We start from the raw sequence: 27,692 nt of genomic DNA on the forward strand, positions 1-27,692 counted from the left end.
TCAGTCTCCCGAATCTTTTGACCCCTGCACCTCCAAACACTTCTCCACCTGTTCCCAAGAACTCTTCAGGGGTGCCACAGCCTCTTTGATGGCCTTTGTGCGATCCTCTGTTTCCTCTGCTGCTGGAATTCAGCTTTAATAAAGGCCATCAAGTCCAAGTTGAAGCCTTCCAGCTTGCATCAGCTCTTCCCCTGCCTGCATGGCTAAAGTGGCTGTTGCTGTTTCTGTTTCTGCAGCATAAGTCTGCTCCAACTTTTCAGCTAAATCTCTCACTGTTTTCTGCTGGGTCTGGTAACCAGCAGACATACCACTCCCGGGGGAAAGTACTCCTCCAACATTCGCCTACGTCTTTTCATCAAAATTCCACCCCGTATTGGGTAAAAAGAACTCTTTTCTGTGACCTTAAGCAGGAGCTGCCCTTTATGTGACCACTCACTCCATGGTCAACCCTGGAAGTCTCCCATTGCAGTGTTAATGTAAGCCTACTTATGACATTAATAAAGATTCTTATTATTATTACCTTTGCAGGATATTCTGCCTTCATGATAGTGTAGGATTGACTGTTAAAATGAATGCTATTTCTCAATAAAATGATCTCTGTGCACCAAATAGACTAGCTGTGCGAAATCCCTAATAATTCATCTTCAATTTTATTTGAATTTGGAATAAAGATCGAAAAATCTGTTCTACAGCCCGAAACACAGATTAATTGAATGTACTGCGTTCACATTGCAATTGTAGTGATATTACAACAAACAGGAGAGCATAGTAGTATAACTAAGATCTCCATTTACACAGTTCGACCATTTTAGCTGTCATAATTTGCCTATCGTGTAGACAACAGCCTTGTGGACTGATGAGTCTTTTTCCGTGGTTAAAAATAACCGAGTTAATACTTTTTTTTAAAATTTAGAGTACCCAATTATTTTTTTCCCAATTAAGGGGCAATTTAGTATGGCCAATCCACCTATCCTGCACATCATTTGGGGTTGTGGGTTGAGACCCACGCAGACACCGAGAATGTGAAAACTCCACACAGACAGTGACCCGGGATTGAAATAAAGAAAATAATGTTGCGTTTCCATTGCCAAATTTTAATGACATGACTTTTAGGATAAATCGAGTAGAGAAAATGTTTTCTGAATGCCAATTCATGATTGCTTCCCCAAAGTAGCCCATACATTTCCACAGTCATCTATTAATATATGATGGGCGGAGCAGTGGGTTAGCCCTGCTGCCTCACGGCGCCGAGATCCCAGGTTCGATCCCGGCTCTGGGTTGCCGTCCGTGTGGAGTTTGCACATTCTCCCCGTGTTTGCGTGGGTTTCGCCCCCACAACCCAAAAAGATGTGCCGGGTAGGTGGACTGGCCACACTAAATTGTTCCTTTGGAAAAAAAGAATTGGGTACTCTAAATTTATACAAAAAACTATTAATATGTGAAAGGAAAAGACCTGTATTTATATAGCACCTTTCACAATCTCGGGAAGTCTCAACATGCTTTACAAGCCAGTGAATAATGTTTATGAAGTGTAGCCCCTGTTGTAAAAAGTGGGAGAAAATGCCGACCGATTGGTTTGCACAAAGTGAGGTTTCCACAAACATAAGTGATGCATGACCAGAAAACTTGTTTTGGTAATATTGGTTGAGGGATAAACAATGCCCAGAACATAGGGAGATAGTCACTGCTCCTCTTAGGATAGTGTCAAGGGATACTTTCCATTCACTCGGGAAAGCAGGCGTGACAACTATTTAAAGCCTCGTCTCAAAGAAGGTACCTCGAAAAGCCAACGGCCCTAGTTCACATTAACCACTTTACTAACGTGTCTCCATATGCTGCATAAAAGAATGCAAAACTGTTCTTAAGAATAATAGTTGGCCCATAATTTATTGCATGGCCATATTATTTGTTGTAAATAGACACCGTATTGTACCATACTGAATTAAATTGTTCAGTGTTGGAGTATAACCAACACCTCCGTTTAATGGTTAAACTTGCACCTTTAGAATTTGGCAATGTATATCTGCTAAACATTTGTTCTAACGTTCTTCTTGATCTATGTGTGGTGCCAGTTGCTGCAGGTTGTTTACCTCGTTAAGGTCAGTGTTTTTGCTTGAGCTTTGAACTTTGGAATTGTGAAGGTTGCACGCATTAATTTTTTTTCCCCACTGTGGCTGAGCATGCCCATACTTTCTGGTTTCTTTCTATTTCTTCAGGTTTTAATTACAATTCTTGCTTGCTTTGAGCCACTGCATAAAGGAAATATGTTTTAATCAATTTCGAGTAGATTGGCCTTGTCTGTGTCTGCCAATCATATCAACATTGCTGAAAGATGTAGGAATAACCAATTACATTGGAGTTCTGGTAATCTTGATGCATACATTTTTAAAAAGCAGCTAAATGGTGTCCAATTTAAGATGCATGTTAAAATTTGATTAGTGAAAGAATTAGACCTGAAATCTTTGGAAAATTCCTTAAAAATTGAATTATACTCAACTAAAATAAAAAAGGAAAATGCTGGAAAAACTTGGGTCTTGCAGCATCTGTGGAAAGAGAAAGTGATTCTTTTGAAGAAGAGTCATAAGGACTCAACATTAACTGTTTTTCTCGCCACAGATGCTGCCAGAGCTGCTAAGCTTTTTCCAGCATTTTCTGTTTGTATTTCAGATTTCCAACATCCAGGGTATTTTGCTTTTATTCACTGAGTTGAATAAGTATGTCTACGTATATCATAGGGACCCTGCGCATTTAACTGTATACACAGTGTCAGTATTGGCTCATTAGTGCTGTGCTAAAACTAATACCTAAATCCACTGGTCAATTAATTATGTTCCTGGATCAAAAAAAATTATGTTCCTGGGTTAGACGATCATAGACTGTTTTTTATCAATAAAATCCAGAATTTGTATTCCTCCAAATCAACAGAATAAATTTCAGAATTATACTTAATTCAAGTAAAAGCATCATACAACTAAAGTGAAATTTATGTAACTCACCTAGTCACTGTGATCAACATTGTTACCTAGTTACCTCTATCTAAAATTCTACAGCATAAACATTAACTATGGGAAAACATTTCCGAGCGTCTGAAATTCCTGTTCATCAAGGTAATATGAACATCAACTGGCCAGAAGTTGGAATAAGACCCAGATTATTGAGATAGAACATAGAACATAGAACAGTACAGCACAGAACAGGCCCTTCGGCCCTCAATGTTGTGCCGAGCCATGATCACCCTACTCAAACCCACGTATCCACCCTATACCCGTAACCCAACAACCCCCCCTTAACCTTACTTTTTTTATTAGGACACTACGGGCAATTTAGCATGGCCAATCCACCTAACCCGCACATCTTTGGACTGTGGGAGGAAACCGGAGCACCCGGAGGAAACCCACGCACACAGGGGGAGGACGTGTAGACTCCACACAGAGTGACCCAGCCGGCAATCGAACCTGGGACCCTGGAACTGTGAAGCATTTATGCTAACCACCATGCTACCCTGCTGCCCCTCTTTCTGTCCTCTTTTTTATGAAAATTCCACCAAAAAGTGAAAGCAGGTGCACCTTGCTATCTAGTCCCTGACCTTGCCCTGTGCAACACATTCTAAGAGGCAGATCATCCATCAGAAATCCAATCCCCTCTGTTTAGCCTACCCCAGCATTATATGTATACCAGGATGACAAAGAACAAAGAAAAGTACAGCACAGGGACAGGCCCTTCATCCCTCCAAGCCTGCGCCGACCATGCTGCCATCTAAACAAAAATCTTCTACACTTCCGGGGTGCGTATCCCTCTATTCTCATCCTATTCATGTATTTGTCAAGACGCCCCTTAAACGTCACTATTGGCCCAGCTTCCACCACCACCTCCGGCAGAGAGTTCCAGGCACCCACTACCCTCGGTGTATAAAAAAAAAACATGCCTCGTACATCTCCTCTAAACCTTGCACCTTTAACCTATGCCCCCTAGTAATTGACCCCTCTACCCTGGGAAAAAGCCTATAACTATCCACTCTGTCTCTGCCCCTCATAATTTTGTAGACTTCTATCAGGTTGCCCTTCAACCTCCATCGTTCCAGTGAGAACAAACCGAGTTTATTCAACCTCTCCTCGTAGCTAATGCCCTCATTACTGGGCAACATCCTGGTAAATCTCTTCTGCGCCCTCTCCAAAGCCTCCCCATCCATCTGGTAATGTGGCGACCAGAATTGTACACTATACTCCAAGTGTGGCCTAACTAAGGTTCTATACAGCTGCAACATGACTTGCCAATTTTTATACTCAGTGCCCCAGCCAATGAAGGCAAGCATGCCGTATGCCTTCTTGACTACCTTCTCCACCTGTGCTGCCACTTTCAGTGACCTGTGGACCTATACACAGAGATCTCTCTGACTGTCAATACTCTTGATGGTTCTACCATTCACTGTAAATTCCTTACCTGTATTAGACCTTCTAAAATTCATTGCCACACATTTGTCCGGATTAAACTGCATCTGCCATCTCTCCGCCCAAGTCTCCAAACGATCTAAATCCTGTTGTATCCTCTGACGGTCCTCATCGCTATCTGCAATTCCGCCAATCTTTGTGTCATCCACAAACCTACTAATCCGACCAGTTACATTTTCCTCCAAATCATTTCTATATACTACGAACAGCAAAGATCCCAGCACTGATCCCTGCGGAACACCACTAGTCACAGCCCTCCAATCAGAAAAGCACCTTTCCATTGCTAATCTCTGCCTTCTATGACCTAGCCAGTTCTGTATCCATCTTGCCAGCTCGCCTCTGATCCCGTGTGACTTCACCTTTTGTACCAGTCTGCCATGAGGGACCTTGTGAAAGGCCTTACTGAAATCCATATAGACAACATCCACTGTCCAACCTGCATCAATCATCTTTGTGATCTCCTCGAAAAACTCTTATCAAGTTAGTGAGATACAACCTCCCCTTCACAAAACCGTGCTGCCTCGCTAATACGTCCACTTGCTTCCAAATGGGAGTAGATCCGGTCTCGAAGAATTCTCTCCAGTAATTTCCCTACCACTGACATAAGGCTCACTGGCCTATAGTTCCCTGGATCATCCTTATTACCCTTCTTAAACAAAGGAACAACATTGGCTATTCTCCAGTCCTCCGGGACATCATCTGAAGACATAGAACATTACAGCGCAGTACGGGCCCTTCGGCCCTTGATGTTGCGCTGACCCGTGAAACCATCTGAAGCCTATCTGACCAACACTATTCCATTTTCATCCATATGTCTATCCAGTGACCACTTAAATGCCCTTAAATTTGGCAAGTCTACTACTGTTTCAGGCAGGGCGTTCCACACCCCTACTATTCTGAGTAAAGAAACTGCCTCTGACATAGAACATAGAACAGTACAACACAGAACAGGCCCTTCGGCCCTCAATGTTGTGCCGAGCCATGATCACCCTACTCAAACCCACGTATCCACCCTATACCCGTAACCCAACAACCCCCCCCTTAACCGTACTTTTTAGAACACTACGGGCAATTTAGCATGGCCAATCCACCTAACCCGCACATCTTTGGACTGTGGGAGGAAACCGGAGCACCCGGAGGAAACCCACGCACACAGGGGGAGGACGTGCAGACTCCACACAGACAGTGACCCAGCCGGGAATCGAACCTGGGACCCTGGAGCTGTGAAGCATTTATGCTAACCACCATGCTACCCTGCTGCCCCATCTGTCCTATATCTACCACCCCTCAATTTAAAGCTATGTCCCCTCGTGTTGGTCATCACCATCCGAGGAAAAAGACTCTCACTGTCCACCCTATCTAACCCTCTGACTATCTTATATGTCTCTATTAAGTCACCTCTCAGCCTTCTCCTCTCTAATGAAAACAACCTCAAGTCCCTGAGCCTTTCCTCGTAAGACCTTCCCTCCATACCAGGCAACATCCTAGTAAATCTCCTCTGAACCCTTTCCAAAGCTTCCACATCCTTCCTATAATGTGGTGACCAGAACTGCACGCAGTACTCCAGGAGCGGCCGCACCAGAGTTATGTACAGCTGCAGCATGACCTTGTGGCTCCGAAACTCAATCCCCCTACTGATAAAGGCTAGCACACCATATGCCTTCCTAACAGCACTATTAACCTGGGTGGCAACTTTCAGGGATTTATGTACCTGGATGCCGAGATCTCTCTGTTCATCTACACTACCAAGAATCTTGCCATTAGCCCAGTACTCTGCATTCCTGTTACTCCTTCCAAAGTGAACCACCTCACACTTTTCCGCATTAAACTCCATCTGCCACCTCTCAGCCCAGCTCTGCAGCTTATCTATGTCCTTCTGTAATCTATAACATCCTTCAGCACTATCCACAACTCCACCGACCTTCGTGTCATCTGCAAATTTACTAACCCATCCTTCTACACCCTCTTCCAGGTCATTTATAAAAATGACAAACAGCAGTGGCCCCAAAACAGATCCTTGCGGTACACCACTAGTAACTGAACTCCAGGATGAACATTTGCCATCAACCACCACCCTCTGTTTTCTTTCAGCTAGCCAATTACTGATCCAAACCGCTAAATCACCTTCAATCCCATACTTCTGTATTTTCTGCAATAGTCTACCGTGGGGAACCTTATCAAATGCCTTACTGAAATCCATATACACCACATCAACCGCTTTACCCTCATCCACCTGTTTGGTCACCGTCTCAAAAAATTCAATAAGGTTTGTGAGGCATGACCTACCCTTCACAAAACCGTGTTGACTATCACTAATCAACTTGTTCTTTTCAAGATGATTATAAACCCTATCTCTTATAACCTTTTCCAACATTTTACCCACAACCGAAGTAAGGCTCACAGGTCTATAATTACCAAGGTTGTCTCTACTCCCCTTCTTGAACAAGGGGACAACATTTTCAATCCTCCAGTCTTCCGGCACTATTCCTGTCGACAAAGATGACATAAAGATCAAGGACAAAGGCTCTGCAATCTCCTCCTTGGCTTCCCAGAGAATCCTAGGATAAATCCCATCTGGCCCAGGGGACTTATCTATTTTTACACTTTCCAAAATTGCTAACACCTCCTCCTTGTGAACCTTAATCCCATCTAGCCTGGTCGACTGTACCTGAGTATTCTCCTCGACAACATTGTCTTTCTCCAGTGTAAACACTTGATGAAAAATATCCATTTAACGCTTCCCCAATCTCCTCTGATTCCACACACAACTTTCCACTACTATTCTTGATTGGCCCTAATCTTACTCTAGTCATTATTTTGTTCCTGATATACCTATAGAAAGCCTTAGGGTTTTCCTTGATCCTATCCGCCAATGACTTTTTGTGTCCTCTCCTCGCTATTCTGAACTCTCCCTTTAGGTCCTTCCTGGCTAACTTGTAACTCTCAAGTGCCCTAACTGAGCCTTCATGTCTCATCCTAACATAAGCCGCCGCCTTCCTCTTGACAAGTGCTTCAACTTCCTTAGTAATCCACGGTTCCCTTGCTCGACAACTTCCTCCCTGCCTGACAGGTACATACTTATCAAGGACACGCAGTAGCTGTTCCTTGAAAAAGCTCCACATTTCGATTGTACCCATCCCCTGCAGTTTCCTTCCCCATCCTATACATCCTACATCTTGCCGAATAGCATCATAATTGCCTTTTCCCCAGCTATAATTCTTGCCTTGTGGTACATACCTATCCCTGCCCATTGCTAAAGTAAACATAACTGAATTATGATCACTATCACCAAAGTGCTCACCTACATCTAAATCTAACACCTGGCCGGGTTCATTACCCAGTACCAAATCCAATGTGGCATCGCCCCTTGTTGGCCTGTCTACATACTGTGTCAGAAAACCCTCCTGCACACACTGCACAAAAACTGACCCATCTATAGTACTCTAACTATAGTATTTCTAGTCAATATTTGGAAAGTTAAAGTCCCCCATAACAACTACCCTGTTACACTCGCTCCTGTCGAGAATCATCTTTGCTATCCTTTCCTCTACATCTCTGGAACTATTCGGAGGTCTATAGACAACTCCCAACAGGGTGACCTCTCCCCTCCTGTTCCTAACCTTGGCCCATACTACCTCAGTAGACAAGTCCTCAAACGTCCTTTCTACCGCCGTAATACTTTCCTTGATTAACAATGCCCCCCCCCCCACCCCCCTTCTTTTACCATCTTCTCTGTTCTTACAGAAACATCTAAATCCTGGAACCTGCAACAACCATTCCTGTCCCTGCTCTACCCATGTCTCCGAAATCGCCACAACATCGACAGTGAGGATCCAAAGATTTCTGTCAAAATATCTTGACAGAAAGGATGGCAGATTTCCTTGCCAAAGAGCATTAATGACCTATAGGTTTTTAAATAATTGATGATCGCTGTCATGGTCATTTGCTTTATATTCTCCATTTATTCATTCATTTTAAATTCCACCAGCTACCGTGGTGAGATTTGAACCAGTGATCCCGGAGCATTTGCCTGCTGCAGTATATTACAATATACATACTTCTGCCACCGTTCACAGAATGTTGATGTCAATGTTCTATATAGTATTAGACTTTTAGAGTATTGCAGCAGCACTCCTCCAGGTAAAAGGTATTACGTCACACTTCTGATTTTAGCCCTGTAGATGGTGGAAAGGAATTGTGGCGTCAGGAAGGTAAGACACACTTTTTTTTCAGAATTCCCAGCTTTAGCTCCCCTATTCTTGTAGCTATAGTGTTGATAGTCAAGTGCAGCTCTGGTTAAATGCAACACCCATGGTGTTGAACCCCCTAGCTCAGCCTCAGATAATTGTCAGGAATGGAAATAGTGGCCAGGGAAAAGGGTTTGTAGCTGGGACCAAAGACAACAGTTTCTGTCGTCTCAATATTTAGTTGGAAGAAATTTCTGCACATCCAACATTTGATGTTGGGTCGAGCCCAGATGACCCTTTGTCAAAGCTGACCCTTTGTCAAAACAACAGTTTGGGAGTTGAAAGAGAAACCGGTACAGGTGGCTCTCTGGCTACAATTCGTTAAGAGTGGAGCCAAGCACTGAACAATAGAGGAGCGGTATTGAAGGAGATTGGAGGAATAGATGGTGGCAACTGCTAAAGCAAGCAGGACACCTCGGGCCTAAAGCAGGTTGCTGAAAAGAGCCTTTGAAAAAATTAGATGGCCAAGTGCTGGAGGAAATCATTGGGGTCACTGGGCCGCCTTCCAAGCACATGGTCCCCTCTTTGTTTCATGTAATTTCCTCCACAGAGCTGCCACTAGGAAGCATCTTGTATTTAGCTGGCGGCCTGCTGACACGGCACTGGGTCAAATGCACTATTTAATGGTGCCTATTTGATGCTTTATTGTTAAAACTGGCTGTTGGCCTCTTTGGGGAAGACACATCCTGTCCTGCATCAGTATGTGGGGCCTCACGGTAGCATGGTGGTTAGCATCAATGCTTCACAGCTCCAGGGTCCCAGGTTCGATTCCCGGCTGGGTCACTGTCTGTGTGGAGTCTGCACGTCCTCCCCGTGTGTGCGTGGGTTTCCTCCCACAGTCCAAAGATGTGCGGGTTAGGTGGATTGGCCATGCTAAATTGCCCGTAGTGTAAGGTTAATGGGGGGATTGTTGGGTTACGGGTATACAGGTTACGTGGGTTTAAGTAGGGTGATCATTGCTCGGCACAACATCGAGGGCCGAAGGGCCTGTTCTGTGCTGTACTGTTCTATAGATCTATAGTAAAATGCCCTGACAAAAGGATCACGTTAGAAAACCGATCCGACACAATTCCTTGCAGTTTTGCAGTCACACAGACATATACTTCCCGCTGCGTCCAGTGGTTCCCCATTATCCATTCTATTAGCTATATTCCAATAGCACAGTCAATTCCCTTGCAGCTCTTTAAATAATGAAGAAATTCATGCTCACGTGCAACAACGTTTGGGCTTGGGTTGGTAAAATTGCAAATAATATTCATGCTACACAAATGTCAGGCAATTTACTGACCCCGGGTCACTGTCCATGTGGTGTTTGCACATTCTCCCCGTGTCTGCGTGTGTCTCACCCCCACAACCCAATGATGTGCCGGGTAGCTGGATTGACCACGCTAAATTTCCCTTCAGTTGGAAAAACTAAGAAAAACAGAATCCTGGGGGGTTACCATTGACCAGTAACTAAACTGGACCAGCCATATAAACACTATTTGTCCAAGAGCAGGTCAGAGACTGGGTATTCTGCAACTGATAACTCACCTCCTGACTCTACCAAAACGTTTCCACAATTTGGAGAGAACTGTACCAAATTTGGCAGATGGAGTTTAACATGGATAAGTATGAGGTTATCCATTTTGGTTGGAAAAATGGAACGGCAATTTATTATCTTATTACTTATTATGGCCAACTTATTATGACCAGGGTGTCATGTTGGAGTTGTATAGAACTACGGGAGGCCGCAGCTGGAGTCCTGTGTGCAATTCTGGTTGCCACATTATAAGAAAGATGTGATTGCACTGGAGGGGGTGCAGAGGTGTTTCACCACAATGTTGCCTGGGATGGAACATTTAGTTAATGAAGAGAGATTGGATAGGCTTGGGTTGTTTTTACTGAAGCAGGGAAGTCTGAGGGGTAAGCTGATCGTGGTGTATTAGATTGGGGGGTGTGGACATGGTGGATAGGGAGCAGCTGTTCCCCTTAGTTGAAGGGTCAGTTACGAGGGTAGACAAGTTCAAGATGAAGGGCAGGAGGTTTAGGGGAATTTGAGGAACTGGGCACTGTTCATGTTAATATAGGGAGCTTTCAGTAAATGTGCCATACGGTGAGTTCGACTGACCATCTTAAATTGGTTGTCAGCTAATTCTTAGGACAGAATTATTTAGCAATGTTGTCCAATCACACCTAATTTATGACACTCGAGTTTTGCAAGCACGAGCTGGTTGGGTACAAGATTACTTTACCAGTTACAAACAGCAGAAGGGACATGTTGTTTGATACGATCCACCATCTTTGGGATGAATGGCTTACATACCTAGCATCACACTGCCTCTGAAATTCATATACCACATTGCTCATTTGTGTTCGGCAGAATGTCTTTTTGGCTTGACAGCAGCATCCTGGTGGTGGCAAATACCACTCGTGATTCTACTGTATAGTAGCAACGTAAAACAACTAGCTTCACTTGTTGCTCAAATTTTGAGATATATTACCCTGGAATGACATGGTGAGGTAGACTTTTCAAGGCTGAAATTGACTGCCATATGCCCATTCATGTGTTTTTGCGCTGTGTACCGTGCAATGATCTGACCAGAGTAGTCATTATGACACAGGATGTCTTTGATGCGCCCTATTTCAGCATCAAGGCTGCATGGCGAGCAAATGGCTTGGACCCTATTTACAAAGTTGCTGATCAGGGAAAACTTATAGCGCGTGGAACTGAGAATCCAAACACGTGTATTTACCGGTGAAGGTTGGCTTGTGGTAGACAGTGGTAGAGAAACCCTGGCAGATTTCTCAACTACTACATCAAGGAAAGGGAGTTCATTTGAATGCTCCATTTCAACGGTGACTCTGAGCCAGGTTGGAGCCCATAAGACATGCAAATTATTACATACTGCTGCGGATTTAAATATAGCAAACGTATTGGAAATGTGCAAGGTGGAAGAGGTTTGGTGTCATTCCATTGAAGACAGGTTTCTCATGGAAGATGTTTGCAAGAGCTGAGCATAGAGGGGTTCCCGTGGCAACACCATCTATTTGGGCAAACATGGCTTAAGATCAGTCAGAGACGCAATGTGGCTCCCTTACTCTTGCTTCAAATATTCATGCTTGCTGCCGAGAAGTTTTCCAAAATCATTCGCAGGGACCAGCCCTTTACGGTCAAAGAACGAGTCCTGACATTGTGCCTTTTTTGAATTAAATCTGAACTCAACTGTATGGGTTGCTGAGTTCATAAGCTCAAATACTTTGGTTTCCATTCACAAGACCAGACATTTTAATTTCAGCGTGTTCTTCAGATTTAAGTACGTTTCCAATTATAACTCACTACATAATGAACTCAAACTACAGAAATAGATGCAACAATTGAGGGCTAATAAATCTCTTTTTCCATCATACAACCCAGTTAGAATTTGTAATTGGAGTCATAGAAGTTTACAGAATAAAAACAGGCCCTTTGCTCCAGCTTGTCCATGCCGCCAGTTTTACCACTTAAGCTAGTCCCAATTGCCCGCATTTGGCCCCTATCCCTCTATACTCTACTTTCCTATATAACTGTTTAAGTGCTTTTTTAAAGACAAAATTGTACCCACCTCTACTACTGCCTCTGGCAGCTCGTTCCAGACACTCCTCATCCACTGAGTGAAAGAATTGCCCCTCTGGACCCTTTTTTATCTCTCCCTTCTCACCTTAGACTTATGCCCTCTAGTTTTAGACTCACCTATCTTTTGGGGAAAGATGTTGACTATCTACCTTATCTATGCCCCTCATTATTTTATAGACTTCTATAAAATCACCCCAAAGCCTCCTACACTCCAGGGCAAAAAGTCCCAGTCTATCCAGTTTGTCCTTGTAACTCAAGCCATCAAGTCCCGGTGGCATCCTAGTAAATCCTTTCTGCACTCTTTCTAGTTTAATAATATCCTTTCTATAATAGGATGACCAGAACTGTACACAGTATTCCAAGTTTGGCCTTACTAAAGTCTTGTACAATTTCAGCAAGCCATCCCAACTCCTGCATTCAATGTTCTGACCAATCAAACCAAACATGCTGATTGCCTTCTTCACTACCCTGTCCACCTGTGACTCCACTTGCAAGGAGCTATGAACCTGTACCCCTAGATCTTTGTTCTATAGCTCTCCCAAGTCCCTCCCATTAACTGAGTAGGTCCTGCCCCAATTCGATCTACCAAAATGCATCACCTTACATTTATTTAAATTAAACTCCATCTGCCATTCATTGGCCCACTGGCCCAATTGATCAAGATCCTGTTGCAATCCTAGATGAACTTCTTCACTGTCCACTATGCCACCAATCTTGGTGTCATCTGCAAACTTACTAACCATGCCTCCCAAATTTTCATCCAAATCGTTAATATATATAACAAATAACAATGGGCCCAGCACTGATCCCTGAGGCACACTTCTGATCACAGGCCTCCAGTTTGAAAAACAACCCTCTACAACCAACCTTTGTCTTCTGTCGTCAAGCCAATTTTTTATCCAATTGGCTACCTTACCCTGGATCCCATGACATTTAACCTTATGCAACAACCTATCATACGGTACCTTTTCAAAGGCCTTGCTAAGTTCCATGTAGACAACGCCAACTGCACTGCCCTCATCTACCTTCTTGATTACCCCTTCAAAAAACTCAAATCAAATTTGGGAGACATGATTTTTCACTCAAAAAGCCATGCTGACTCCCTAATCAGTCCTTGCCTCTCTGCCTGCAGATTGTGTCTCTCAGAATACCTTCTAACAACTTGTCCATTACAGAAGTACGGCTTACAGTAGTTCCCAGGCTTTTCCCTGCAGCCCTTCTTGAACAAAGGCTCAACATTTGCTACTCGCCAATCTTCAGCCAACTCACCTGCAGCTGTTGATAATTCAAATATCTCAGCTAGGGGGTCGGCAAATTCCTTCTGAGCTGCCCACAACGTCCTGGAATACATTTCCTCAGGTCCTGGGGATTTATCTATTTTGATACGTTTTAATACCTCCAGCACCACCTTCTCTGTAATATGTACACTCCTCAAGACATCACTTTTTATTTCCCTAACACTCGAGCCTTTCTCAACAGACGAGAAATATTCATTTAGGACCTCTCCCATCCCTTGTGGATCTGCACATAGATGACCTTGTTTATCCTTAAGAGGCCCTACCCTCTCCCTAGTTACCCTTTTACCCTTTATGTATCGGTAAAAGCTCTTTGGATTTTCCTTTGCCTTATCTGCCAAGACAATCTCATGTCCTCTTTTTGCACTCCTGATTTCTCTCTTAACTCTACTCCGATAAGCCCTATACTCTTCAAGGGATCCACTTGATTCCAGCTGCCTACGCATGTCATATGCCTCCTTCTTGCTTTTGACCATGGCCTTAATATCCCAAGTTATCCAGGGTTCCTCCTTCTACTAGCCTTACCTTCACTCTTCAGAGGAATGTGCTCACCTTGAACCTTAGTTAACACCTTTTTGAAAGACTCCCACTTACCAGCTGTCCCCTTGCCTGCAATAGGCCCCCTCAGTCAACTTTTGAAAGTTCCCGCCTAATACCCTCAAAATTGGACTTGCCCCAATTTAGAATTTTAACTTTTGACCCCGAACTATCTTTCTCCATAGCTATCTTAAAACTAATGGAATTATGGTCACTGGTCCCAAAGTGATCCCTCACGAACACTTCCGTCACCTGCCCTTCCTTATTCCCCAAGAGGAGGTCAAGTTTTGCCCCCTTTCTAGTCGGGCCATCCACATATTGAATGAGGAATTCTTCCTGAATACTCAACAAATTCCTCTCCATCCAAACCTCTCTTACTATGGGGCTGTCCCAGTAACTGTTGGGTAAGTTAAAATCCCCTACTTTTACCACCCTATTTTTCCAGCACCTATTTGTAATCTCCTTACCGGTTCTAATGTCCCAAAAATCTGAATCCCTCCTGCACCAACTCTCAAGCCACACATTCATCTTGTCATTCCCACTCTGATTAGCACGTGGCACTAGTAGCAATCCTGAGTTTACTACCTTTTGAGTGCCTACTTTTTGGTTTATCTCCTGACTCCCTAAATTCAGCATGAAGGACATCATCCCATTTTTTTTACCTACATCGTTGGTGCCTATATGCATTACGGCAGCTGGCTGTTCACCCTCCCCCCTTTAGAATGTCCTGCAGCTGCACTGAGACATCCAGGACCCTTGCACCCGGGAGGCACCATACCTTCCTGGAGTGGTGTGACCAACTCGCTCAACGTGCTTTCCATGACTTCTTCAGCATCGTGGATGCTCCAAAGTGAATCCATCCACAGCTCCAGAGCCATCAAGCGGTCTAACAGGAGCTGCAGCTGGACACACCTCTTCCATGTGAAGGAGCCAGGGACAGTGGACGTGTCCCTGAATCTCACATCGTACACGAGGAGCATGACACAGGTCTGGGATCTCCTGCCATGTCTCAACTCTTCAAGTTTTTTTTTTATAAATGTTTTTTATTCAGTTTTCATGTTTTATATTGAAAAAATTACAAATTGTTAGAGAGAGAGAAAAAAAAAGAACACGCAAAAATTAACATATATATTTACAGGTGAGCATCTTCGTAGTAATAACTGTGGCCTCCCCCCTTTCGCCGGCATACATATTTTGCATTCCCCAACATGTTTATTGGCATTTATTTAGTTTAGTTTTGGACCTTAGCTAGCCATCAAACCCCCGTAATGAGCCCGTAGCCCCCCCCCCCCCCCCCCGCCGGCTACCTTCCCCCGACTATTCTTCCTCTTGTACGTTTGCCACAAACAGGTCCCGGAACAATTGCATGAATGGCTCCCACGTTCTGTGGAAGCCATCGTCCGACACTCGGATGGCGAATTTGATTTTCTCCATTTGGAGAGAATCCGAGAGGTCGGACAGCCAGTCTGCAGCTCTGGGCGGTGCTGCTGACCGCCAGCCAAACAGGATTCTACGGCGGGCGATCAGGGAGGCAAAGGCAAGGGCGTCCGCCCTCCTCCCCAGGAATAGATCTGGCTGTTCTGAAACCCCGAAGACCGCCACTATCGGACATGGCTCCACCTTCACCCCCACCACTTTGGACATAGCCTCGAAGGCAGCTGTCCAGTACTCCACAAGTCTGGGGCAAGACCAGAACATGTGGGCGTGGTTGGCCGGGCCTCTTTGGCACCGTTCACATCTGTCCTCCACCTCCGGGAAGAACCTACTCATACGGTTTCTCGTTAAGTGGGCTCTATGTACCACTTTTAGTTGCGTCAGGCTGAGCCTTGCGCACGTGGAGGTGGAGTTGACCCTATGCAGTGCCTTGCTCCAGAGTCCCCACCCTATCTCCATCCCCAAGTCGTCCTCCCATTTCCTTCTTGTTGCGTCCAGTACGGTGTCGTCCCTTTCTACCAGTCGGTCATACATATCGCTACAGTTCCCTTTCTCTCGGATACTTGCGTCCAGTAGGTCTTCCAGTAGTGTCTGTCGTGGCGGTTGTGGGTAAGTCCTTGTCTCCTTTCGTAGGAAGTTTTGAGCTGCAGGTACCGTAGCTCGTTCCCCCCAGCTAGCCGAAATTTCTCTGTCCGTTCGTCCAGTGTTGCGATCCTGTCGTCCGTGTATAGGTCCCTGACTGTCAGTGTCCCCCCGTCCTGCCTCCACCTTTTGAAGGTGGCGTCAGTCAGTGCTGGTTTGAACCTATGGTTGTTGCAGATGGGAGCCTTGTCCGACATTTTGTTCAGGCCAAATTGCTGCCGCAGTTGGTTCCAGGATTGGAGGGTGGCTGTCACCACTGGGCTGCTGGAGTGTTTTTTGGGTGGGGATGGGAGTGCTGCCGTGGCGAGGGCCCGGAGGGAGGTCCCCATGCAGGAGGCCTCCTCCGCACGCACCCACTCGGCTTCTGGCTCCTGGATCCATCCCCTTACTCGCTCGGCTGTTGCCGCCCAGTGGTAGAATTGTAGATTCGGGAGGGCTAGCCCCCCCCTGGATTTTGTTTTCTGTAGGACCTTCTTTGGGATCCTAGCATTTTTACCCCCCCCCCCCCCATACGAACGCCATGATAAGTTTGTCCAGCGCTTTGAAGAAGGCCTTGGGGATGTAGATCGGAATGGATCTAAACAGGAAGAGGAACCTGGGCAATACGTTCACTTTGATCGTCTGGACTCTTCCTGCGAGGGAGAGTGGGAGTGTGTTCCATCTTTGCAGGTCCTTTTTTACTTCCTCTGCCAGGCTGGTGAGGTTCCATTTGTGGATCCCTTTCCAGTCGTGGGCTATTTGGATCCCCAGGTAGCGGAATTTATGTCGGGCTTGTTTGAACGGCAGCCCCTTTAGTGCTGCCCCCCCCCCCCCCCCCCCCCCCCTTGCTGGTGTACTGGGAGGATCTCGCTTTTCTCATGGTGAGTTTGTAGCCCGAGAAGGCGCCAAACTCTTTCAGGAGCGCGATGATTCCGTCCATGCTGCTTTGTGGGTCCGAGATGTAGAGGAGCAGATTCTCAACTCTTAAGTTAACTTACAACAACTACAATGCCAAGAGAAAATTGAAAGGAAAAACTACTTGCCAGTCACCAGCCAGTTAGTTACTTGCTGGTCGAGGAGACCGAGTCTGGCTTGCTACTCTGTAGTAAGTGAGAAGAAAAAAATACAAAACAAAACTCTTACCTTACAAAATGTAGCTCAGAATCTATTCCGGTGAGTAGCTCAGAATCTACTCCGGTGAGCCTCGGAATGAAAGAGCTATGGGCACGAGTCACCTGATTTATAGAGAACCACTTGACCTTCTCAGACTGCACTCCGGATTTCTCCTGTTCGGCTTTCTCCCGATATGAAGGGCTTACCTGCTACTCATCAATCAGCTCTCTCCCTTGTCACCTGCAGCAGGGCAAGGCCACTCACTGGAAATTTGAGTGGAACAATCGAGGGATAAAAAGCACCTTCTCCCCACCCAGCTTCGAATTCCCGGCTCCCAAACTCACTCTTCGAGGTGTCTCACTCTGGCTGTGTGCGCTGGTTCACTGGGAGTGAGTAATAATCTTTTATTGTCACAAACAGGGTTTACAGTAACACCGCAGTTACTGTGAAAAGCCCCTAGTCCCAATATTCCGGCGCCTGTTCGGGTACACAGAGGGAGAATTCAGAATGTCCAAATTACCTAATTTAACTCTTATCTCCCTAAATTCAACTATTGGGGCTCTCTCAATAAATTGGACATTTTCACTCGGTGCAAATCAGAATCAAACGGTAGTTTGAGATTAGACTCCTAATACCTGTTATTCATTGTTTAAATTTGAGTATAATCCCAAATGGTTTTGTCCAGAAGATTGGAATCCAATAAGTCAGGGGTGGGCAAACTACGGCCCGCGGGCCGCATGCGGCCCGCCAAAGGTATTTCTGCGGCCCACCAAGTCATTTAAAAAAAAAAAAAAAAAAATTTTTTTAAAAAAAATTTTTTTTTTTTTTTTTTTTAATTTTTTTTTAAAGGTTAATGGGTGGGGGGGCTGTTGGGTTACTTACTGGTATAGGGTGGATACGTTGACTTGAGTAGGGTGATCATTGCTTGGCACAACATCGAGGGCCGAAGGGCCTGTTCTGTGCTGTACTGTTCTATGTTCTATATGAGGCGCCCAGAATCATAACCGGGTGAAGTAATTATTTTACTTAATATACTATGCGGCCCTTTGTGAATTGTGAATTTCTGAATGCGGCCCTTGCACGGAAAAGTTTGCCCACCCCTGCAATAAGTCATCAACTACCGTTTTTAATCAAATTCTCATTTATTTCAGAAAATCGTTTTCAATGTGCAAACATGTCACCTTTTTACTACTTTGGTTTCCCTGTGAATAAACGTGGTAATGAAATGAAATGAAAATTGCTTATTGTCACGAGTAGGCTTCAATGAAGTTACTGTGAAAAGCCCCTAGTCGCCACATTCCGGCGCCTGTTCGGGGAGGCTGTTACGGGAATCGAACCGTGCTGCTGGCCTGCCTTGGTCTGCTTTCAAAGCCAGCGATTTAGCCCAGTGTGCTAAACAGCCCTTCCACTTTAAACTTTCCAAAACCTGAAGTGTAATTCAGTTTACCACGTGGAATAAACTAGGTTCCTTAGATAAATCTATTATCGATTTAGTGTGTTTGTTCAGATAATCTCAGTAAGCCCCAAACAAAATCTAATGAATCCAGACTTGGTGAGACTCTCAAATTGCTTTAGATCATAAGCGATGGGAACAGGTGTAGGCCATTTGACCCCTCAAGCCTGTTGCCACTCAATAGGATCATGGCTGACCAATATTCCTCACGTCCATCTTCCTGCCCTTTCTGTGTAGCCTGTACCAGTCCCTTACTGATCAAGAATCTAGCAATCTCAGCCTTAAATATACACATTGACTGCCCTTACAGCTCCCTAAGAGAAGAAATTCCTCTTCATCTCAGTGTTAAATTGGTACCCCTTTATTCTGAGACTATACCCTCTAGTCCTAGACTCTCCCATGAGGAGAAATGTCCTCTCTGCATTTACCTGTCAAAACCCCTTAAGAATCCTATATGTTTCAATGAGATGATCTCTCATTCTTCTAAATTCCAATGAGCAGAGTCCCGACCTGTGTAATCTTGCTCGTAAGACAGTCCCTCCACCAGAATTTCAAATGACGCAGCAGGAAAATGTCAATGTTTGATTAAAGCATCAAATCTGAAGTGGTGTGTTACTGAAAAAAAAGAGACATGCTTTTGATCCTGCACTCATCAGAACAGGACCAAGAATGCCAAATTTCAAAGGAACAGGCAGTTTATACTGCATGAGAAAAGGGTGTGGAGTGGTTGGTATGTCATTCTGGTCCAGGCATTGCCATGGAGAATGCATCAGGGAACTGTTGTTTCCCCCACGGTTTTGTTAATTGAAAAAGGGCGCAATGCCTGGACATGTTCTTTTTGTCCGTCCCTGCATATGAATAGATGTAGCTTCTGTAGCAAGCAAGAAATATATGTAGCAAGTATAAGTGAGCGGCATTGCAAGCCCAACTTTAATTGGCTGTTAGCATATTCTTCACACTCTGGATTATTCAACAAATGCTGTCCTATGCATTAATCACCTTTAACATTGGACATTAATTGTTGAGTATACGCTGCCTATTGCGAACAGCTGACTGAAGATGCTGTTTGATACGTTCTGAACTGAAATTCGTATATCAAATTAATAATTTGTGTGATTGGCAGAACGTCCTTCTGGCTTGGTTGCAACATCCTGTTAGTGGAAAATAGAACAAATCCCTACACTGTAGAAGGAGGCCATTCAGCCCATCGAATCTAACCAACCCTCCAAAAGAGCACCCTCACTAGGCTCACTCCCCCGCCCTATCCCCATAACCCCACCTAACCTTTGAACACCAACGGGCAATTTAGCATGGCCAATCCCTGGTGTGTGTAGCAGCATCAAACTGTTAACTTCACTTGTTGCTCAAATCCTCTGAGATTCATATCTTTCCAGGGTCATTTGAGGTAGACTGGGCACTTCAGCTCCAAATGTGGCATTCTTAGGTCCACTCTTAAGTATGCACAATACACCTGTACTCTGCAGGAAAAAGGAACATGTAAAAGTTTCTATAGGTATGTAAAGAGAAAAGGATTGATTTTTTTTTAAAACAAATGTAGGCCTCTCAAAGTCAGAAATGGGGGAATTCATGAAAATGGGAAACAAAAATGGCTGAGGAACTAAATTCATATTCTGTTTCTGTCTTCACAAAGGAAGACATGAATAATGTACCAGAAGTTCTGAATAACACAAGTTTTGTTGACCTGAAGGAAATTAGTATCAGTAAAGAAATGATTTGGGGCTAACTAATGGAATTGAAGGCAGATAAATCCCCAGGGCCTGATCGTCTTCACCCCAGTGTACTTAAGGAAGTGGCCCGAGAAATAGGGGAAACATTGGTGATATTTTCCAAAATTCTTTGGACTCGGGAATGGTTCCTATAGATTGGAGGCTAGCTAATATAACCCTGCTATTCAAAAATGGAAGTAGAGAGAAAACAGGGAACTATAGATCAGTGAGCCTAATGTCGGTAGTAGGGAAGTTGCTAGAGTCCATTTTCAAGGATTTCATAGCATGGCATTTGGAAAGCAGTGATGTCATTAGATAATGTCAGCATGGATTTACGAAAGGGAAATCATGCTTGACAAATCTACAAGAATTCTTTGAAGATGTAACTAGTAGAGTTGACCCGGTGGATGGGGTTGATTTAGACTTTCAGAAGGCTTTCGACAAGGTCACACATAGCAGATTATTATGTAAAGTTAAAGTGCATGGGATTGCGGGTGGTGTTTTGAGATGGATAGAAAGCTGATTAGCAAACAGGAAGCAAAAAGTTGAAATAAATGGATCTTTTTCTGATTGGCAGGCAGTGAATAATGGGATATCGCAGGGATCTGTGCTAGGACCCCAACTGTTCACATTATATATTAGTTATTTGGACAAGGGAATTAAATGTATTATCTCCAAATTTTCAGATGATTCAAAGTTGGGTGGGAGGGTGAGCTGTGAGGAGGATGCAGAGATGCTTCAGAAGGATCTGGATGGGATGAGTGAGTGGACATATGCATGGCAGATGCAGTATAATACGGATAAATGTGAGGTTATCTGCTTCGGTAGCAAAAATAGGAAGGCAGATTATTTGAATCGGTGTAAATTGAGAGAGGTCGAGACCTTGGTGTCCTCGTGCATCAGTTGCTGAAAGTAAGTGCGCAGGTACAGCAGGCAGTAAAGAAGGCAAATGTTATGATGGCCTTCATAGCAAGAGGATTTGAGTATAGGAATAGGGATGTTTTACTGCAATTGTATAGGGCATTGGTGAGGCCACATCTTGGAGTGTGTGCAGTTTTGGTGTCCTTGTCTGAGGAAGGATGTTCTTGCTATGGAGGGATTGTAGCGATGGTTTACCAGACTGATTCCTAGGATGGTGGGACTGTCCTATGAGGAGAAACTAACTCAGTTAGGATTATACTCATTAGAGTTTAGAAGAGTGAAAGGCAATCTCATAGAAACCTGTAAAATTCTAACAGGGTAGATTCAGAGAAAATATTCCTGATGGTGGGGTGTCCTGAATTAGGGGTTATAGTTTGAGGATAAGGGATAAACCATTTAGAACTGAGATGAGGAGAAATTTCTTCACCCAGAGAGTGATGAATCTGTGGAATTCACTACCACTAAAAGTAGTTGAGGCCAAAACATTGTGTAATTTCAAGGAGTTAGGTATGACTCTTGTGGCTAAAGGGAGCAAGGGATTTGGGGGGGTAAGGTTGGATCGGGGTATTGAACTTGATGATCAAGCTTGATCATAATGAATGGTGGAGCAGACTTGAAGTGCCAAATGGCCTCCTGCTTCTATTTTCCGTGTATTGTATGTCCAGGCGTTTTGTTTCTTTTGAATTAAACAAAAGTATGGGGACAATAGTTCCCTGAAGCATTCTGCATGGGAATACCTCGACCAGTCAGAGTCAACATACCAAGCAATTAGCTCCTTTTTCTCGTGCAGTATAAATTGTTGCTGCTGTTGAAATTTGTGATTCTTGTATTTGTCCTGGTCAATGCAAGACTAAAAGCTTCGACAGCATGTCTTTTTTTTCCAGCAATACCCAAGTTCTGAGCAACGATTTGTAAATCTGAAGTTGTTGAGATATGTTATTGGGCAGCACGGTGACGCAGTGGGTTAGCACTGTGGCCTCACGGCGCCGACGTCCCAGGTCATTTCTGGGGACTAAGTCCCACGCCCGCCGAAAAATGGACGGGAATCACTCCGGACTTTTCCTATCCGGAGTGATTCTCCGTCTTCAAGGGGGCTAGCAGGGCCCCGGTGTGCGTCCCGCAGCTCCGGCTGCCGGTGGGGCCCTGCAGCTACGCCCGCGCAGCTGCGCACGTCGGTGGGTCTGCTCATACGCGCAGTGGCCATCTTCGTGCCGCCCCCCCACGCAACATGGCAGAGCCCTACAGGGGCCCGACGCGGAGGGACATTGGCCCCCCCCCCCCCCCCCCCCCCCCCCCCCGGAATGCCGAGGTCCCTCCGGGTGGGACCATGTGTGCCACGCCGGCAGGCACTCGGCCCATCACGCGAAGAGAATCGCCGCGGTGGCCGCTTTCAATGGCCCCCAACCGGCGCCACATCGATCACGCACGTACGACTGGCGATTCTCCAGTCGCTGGAGAATCGCGTGTGGCGAGGGAGCCCATTTTGGGCAATTCTCCACCCCGGGCGGTAATTCTCCGCCTCGATTTTTGGCGCGGTGGGTCGGAGAATCCTGCCCTATGTCTTCTGAAGAGGATGCATGCTTCGAGGACCTAAGCACAAGTTTAGTGGACGAGGCCGCGTGTTACTTTGGTGCAGAAACGAGGTTCTAGTTTTGAGTAATGTTGTTCGCTCTTCTTCCACCATACTGTGCACACTTTGTTTTCACTGTATAATACTTTTTTTTTAAGTTCCCACTCTCTGTTGCAGCAGATCAAAATTGGTGCAAAGGAGCAATGTCAGTGTGCAATTAAGGGAGGGCAGCAAGTAACAGACAAAGTAAAATTACATGCTTTTACCAAGGAAACGTGCTCTTTAAACTAAGCTGCATTGTATGAGAATGTTGAAATGGAGAAGAAATTTCATAACTGGCTTTTTTCAATACCAAAATGTGAACCTGAAAACAATTAGTAGCTCTGTCATTAACCAATATAATCTTCACTCTGACAAGTTTTAAATAAACAACATATAAATCAGTCAAAACATTCTTAAAAATTGGTGCCCGGTTATCATAATTGAAATGACTAATATGCTGTTAAAATGCAGACAGATTGATATCTAATTTATTTACCTGCTGATTCAAATTAAGCATTCATCTTCCTCCTTCCCCATTTGTAGGTCATAAACCAGTCTTAACAGATGTACACGCAGAACTGGACAGAATTGCACGTAAACCAGAAGCTGTGTCTCCAACCCATACATCCATAGCAGAGGACAAAGCATCCTGAAGAAAAGCTACCAACGTGATGCTTAATACAATACCCTGTTGTTGGCTTTGCCTCTCCCTTTTCCTTCAGGATGTGTACTGAGGATCAAAGGCTGTTTTTGAAGTATACTGGACTACTACGTTTTGAGTCTTTAATGAGTTGTTCAATGTATGTAAGGAAACTGTATTGAGAGGAAAATACAATGCTGCAAAAGTGATTCTGGTAATGTGTTTTCTGAGAGGAAAAATAATGAGATGAGCTTAATTATTGGGACTTGCATCTTTGTTCAAATAATGCTAATTTGCAGCCATTGTTGATGTGTTATCTGTATTTCCCAGGTGTTCATTTGGGGAATGTCATATACTGATGGTAAATATGGTGCCTGAAACAAAGTATCTAAACATGTATTGCTGGCCAGAGGCATAGCAGGAATCCAGGAGACAAACTTTCAAAAACTTGCATCTTGAAAAAATTGCCTCAAAGACGAATTCTTGGTGGCCAAATTAAAAACTGTGCAGAACTGAAGTACTCTTACAACAGACTTTAAAATGCTGAACAAAATGGCACAATGCCTAACTTTGTACAGTAACATGTTACTTGTAAATTGTGATGTTAAAAACTGAAGGGGGCAGAGGTCACTCGACAAGGACAGTACATTACTTCAACTTGAACACCTCATCCTATTCTAGTTGTTAGTATAGTACTTTACTCAACCCTGCCTGGTTTCTGTATTGTGCTGTTTCTAATTACAGAAAGATGTAAGGATTGCAATCCTTCAATAAAGTTGTATTTATTCTCTGCAACAGATCTAAAACATGTTGAAGTTTATTCAGAAAATGTACTGGTAAATCCAACTGTTGTTCACTAACAATGTTCATGAATGCATTGTTAGAATGCACTGGCTTTAGATATCCTTTCGAGGGCCTCTTTCTCTTGCTGCCTTCACCTCTGGAAAGGAATACTTGGCCTCCAAACAAAGACAATTCAGGTTTTTTTTCATGCAGAATGTAATAATTTTTTATGTTTAAGGATGGAAATTTTCTCCTATTAAAATATTTTTAACTGTTGAAGTCCCAAATAGCAGAGCTAAATATTGAATAACTGTTTCCAATACTGAAGACAGAAGAACTGAGAATTATGTACCCACTACTTCAAATAAATGCTTGCCTAATCCAAATCGGTGTGTATCCACTGTGCAACATAAGTGTGAACTTACTTGCCTTGATAATATATCATGTATTTGGTGAATGCACTGCTTGTGTGTGGAAACAAGCCCCATATAGATAAACTTCATCCTAATTTTAATGCTGTTTTCTAGTAGAGTAGAATCATAGAAAAGTTACAGCACAGAAGGAGGCCACTCGTCCCATCTTGTTCACCCAGGTGCCCTTTCTAATCCCACCTTCCTACACCTGGTCCATAGCCCTGTAACTTGGAGCACTTCAGGTCCAGGTACTTTTTTAGTGTGTCTGCCTCCACCACCAACTCGGGCAGTGAATTCCAGGCACCCACTACCCTCTGCGTCAAAATATTCTTTCTCGTGTCCCCTCTACACCTTCCGGCACTTATCTTGAATCTATGTCCCCGGTTCTAGAATTCTCCACCAAGGAAAATAATTTTATCCTGTCCACTATCATTTCCCCTCATAATTTTGTACACCTCAATCAAGTCACCCCTCTGCCTTCTTTGTTCAAAGGAAAATAAACCCAACCTGTCCAATCTCTCCTCATAGCTACTGTGACACATTGAATGATACCTCACAAAAGGACACCATTTGGCATATAATGGCTCTGCTGGATCACCAACTTTCCTCTTTTCCCATAGCCCTTTTAAAAATATCTCCCCAGTATTTATACAATTGAATCTGCTTCCACCATCCTTTCAGGCAATGTATTCCAGATCGAAATAACATATGCATCTGGAAAATAAAATTGTTGTTTCAGATTTCTTTGTTTATCACCTTAAATCCTTATTTTGGTTGTTCTCTTCTGCCATTGGAAACAGTTTTCAAAACCATTCACTTTTTAAAAATATTTTTTATTCTCCTTTTTCACATTTTCTCCTAAATTTACACCCAACAATAAACCAGAATCAGTGACGAATGTAACGTCAATCCCCATATCAATAACAACGATCCCATCCCCCCACCAGCCCCAGACAGCCCATATGTTACCATAAACAAATGACAAAAAGGAATCAGGAATCACCCATAATCACTATTAACACATACAGTCCCTCCCTCCTCCTCTTTCCCCCCCTCCCCTGGGCTAGTGTTTGATGTGATCCAATTCTCGAAAGTGCATAATGAATAACTCCCAGGAATTGTAGAACCTCTCCATCCTTCCCTTCAGTTCAAACTTTCTCAGAGCTAAGAATTCCAGCAGGTCCCCCCGCCATGCCAGGGTACAGGGTGGAGAGATTGATTTCCACCTGAACAGGATTCGTCTTCGGGCGATCAGCGAGGCGAAGGCTACAACATTGGCCTCCGTGCCTGTTTCCAACCCCAGATGATCCGACACCCTAAACGTGACCTCCCAAGGGCCTGGGTCCAGTTTCACATGCACCACTTTAGAGATTGCCCTAAACACCACCTTCCAGTAATCCTCCAGCTTTGGACAGGATCAAAACATGAATGAGGTCTGCAGGCCCCCCCACAACGTTCACACACACCTTCTACCCTGTCAAAGAGCCGACTCATCCTCGCCCTTGTGCGCTCTATACACCACCTTCATCTGTATCAACCCCAACCTCGCACATGAGGTAGAGGCGTTCACCCTCCGAGCACCTCACATCAGAACCCCTCCTCCATACCCTCTCCCAATTCATCCTCCCACTTTGCCTTGATCCCTTCTAGTGGCACCTTCTCTATAATAGCCCTGTAAACCACCGATTTTACCCTCTTCCAGTCCCCCTCTCGTCAGCACCTCCTCCAGCAATGTGGAAGCCGGCTGTACTGGGAAGCTCTGTATCTCCTTTCTGGCAAAGTCTCGGACCTGAATGTATCTAAATATTTCTCCCTGCTCCAGCCCCATACTTCACTCCCAGCTCCTTCAATCCCACAAAACAACCCCAAGAAACAAATCTTTTAGTGCCCTAATTCCTTTTTCCTCCCATCTCTGACAATTTCCATTCCACTTCTCTGGCTCAAATCTGTGCTTCCCCCGAATCAGCATTTCCATTGACTCTGCCCGCAACCCGAAGTGCTGTCAAAACTGCCTCCAAATTCTCAATGATGTTGCCTGGTACGGAGGGTGCTAGCTATGAAGAAAGGTTGAATAGGTTAGGATTCGTTGGAAAGAGGGAGGTTGAGGGGGGACCTGATTGAGGTCTACAAAATTATGAGAGGTATGGACAGGGTGGATAGCAACAAGCTTTTCCCAAGAGTGGGGGTGTCAGTTACAAGGGGCCACGATTTCAAGGTGAGAGGGGGAAGTTTAAGGGAGATGTGTGTGGAAAGTTTTTTACGCAGAGTGTGGTGGGTGCCTGGAACGCTTTACCAGCGGAGGTGGTAGAGGCGGGCATGATACCATCATTTAAGATGCATCTGGACAAGTATATGAACGGGCGGGAACAGAGGGAAGTAGACCTTGGAAAATAGGAGACAGGTTTAGATAAAGGATCTGGATCGGCGCAGGTTGGGAGGGCCGAAGGGCCTGTTCCTGTGCTGTAATTTTCTTTGTACCGGACTCCTTGAGTATCTCCCCAGGGCCGTCGGGAGCGGCGCTGTCACTGGCGTCTTCAATCCAACCCCTTACCTAGACTCTCCTCCATTCTGACCCATTGGGAGTCAACTCATCTGACCAAGCTCTCCACATTCGCCGCCCAGTAATAATACATCAGGTTCAGAAGAACCAAACCCCCTGCCTGCCTTCCCCTCTGCAGTAGTACCTTTCTAATTCTGGCCAGCTTCCCTCCATATGAACGAGGTAATCATCCCTTCAATCTCTCGATCAGCGGGCATTGAAAAATAAACCGGAATTGCGGAAGCACATTCATTTTAACTGCCTGTACCTGCCCTGTCAGTGAGAGGGTGCCACCTTGCCAGATCAGCTTTCCC

General features: G+C 44.6%; 1 protein-coding gene across 4 annotated transcripts in view; it reads left to right on the forward strand.

Annotated features, from left to right (window-relative positions):
• Nucleotides 1-24,812, forward strand: part of dync1li1 (dynein, cytoplasmic 1, light intermediate chain 1) — an 81,627-nt gene extending 56,815 nt beyond the window's left edge. For 2 of the 4 annotated variants that reach the window (XM_038797887.1, XM_038797888.1), the window contains exons 13-14: nt 2,073-2,099; nt 23,547-24,812. In XM_038797887.1, coding sequence (XP_038653815.1) covers nt 2,073-2,098 — 26 coding nt within the window. In that variant the 3' untranslated portion in view covers nt 2,099; nt 23,547-24,812. The remainder of the gene's footprint in view (nt 1-2,072; nt 2,100-23,546) is intronic. The other 2 variants (XM_038797886.1, XM_038797885.1) reach the window with 1 other exon arrangement.
• The last annotated feature ends 2,880 nt before the right edge of the window (nt 24,813-27,692 follow it).

This window comes from Scyliorhinus canicula, chromosome 5, assembly GCF_902713615.1.
Source record: "Scyliorhinus canicula chromosome 5, sScyCan1.1, whole genome shotgun sequence".
NCBI lineage: Eukaryota > Metazoa > Chordata > Chondrichthyes > Carcharhiniformes > Scyliorhinidae > Scyliorhinus > Scyliorhinus canicula.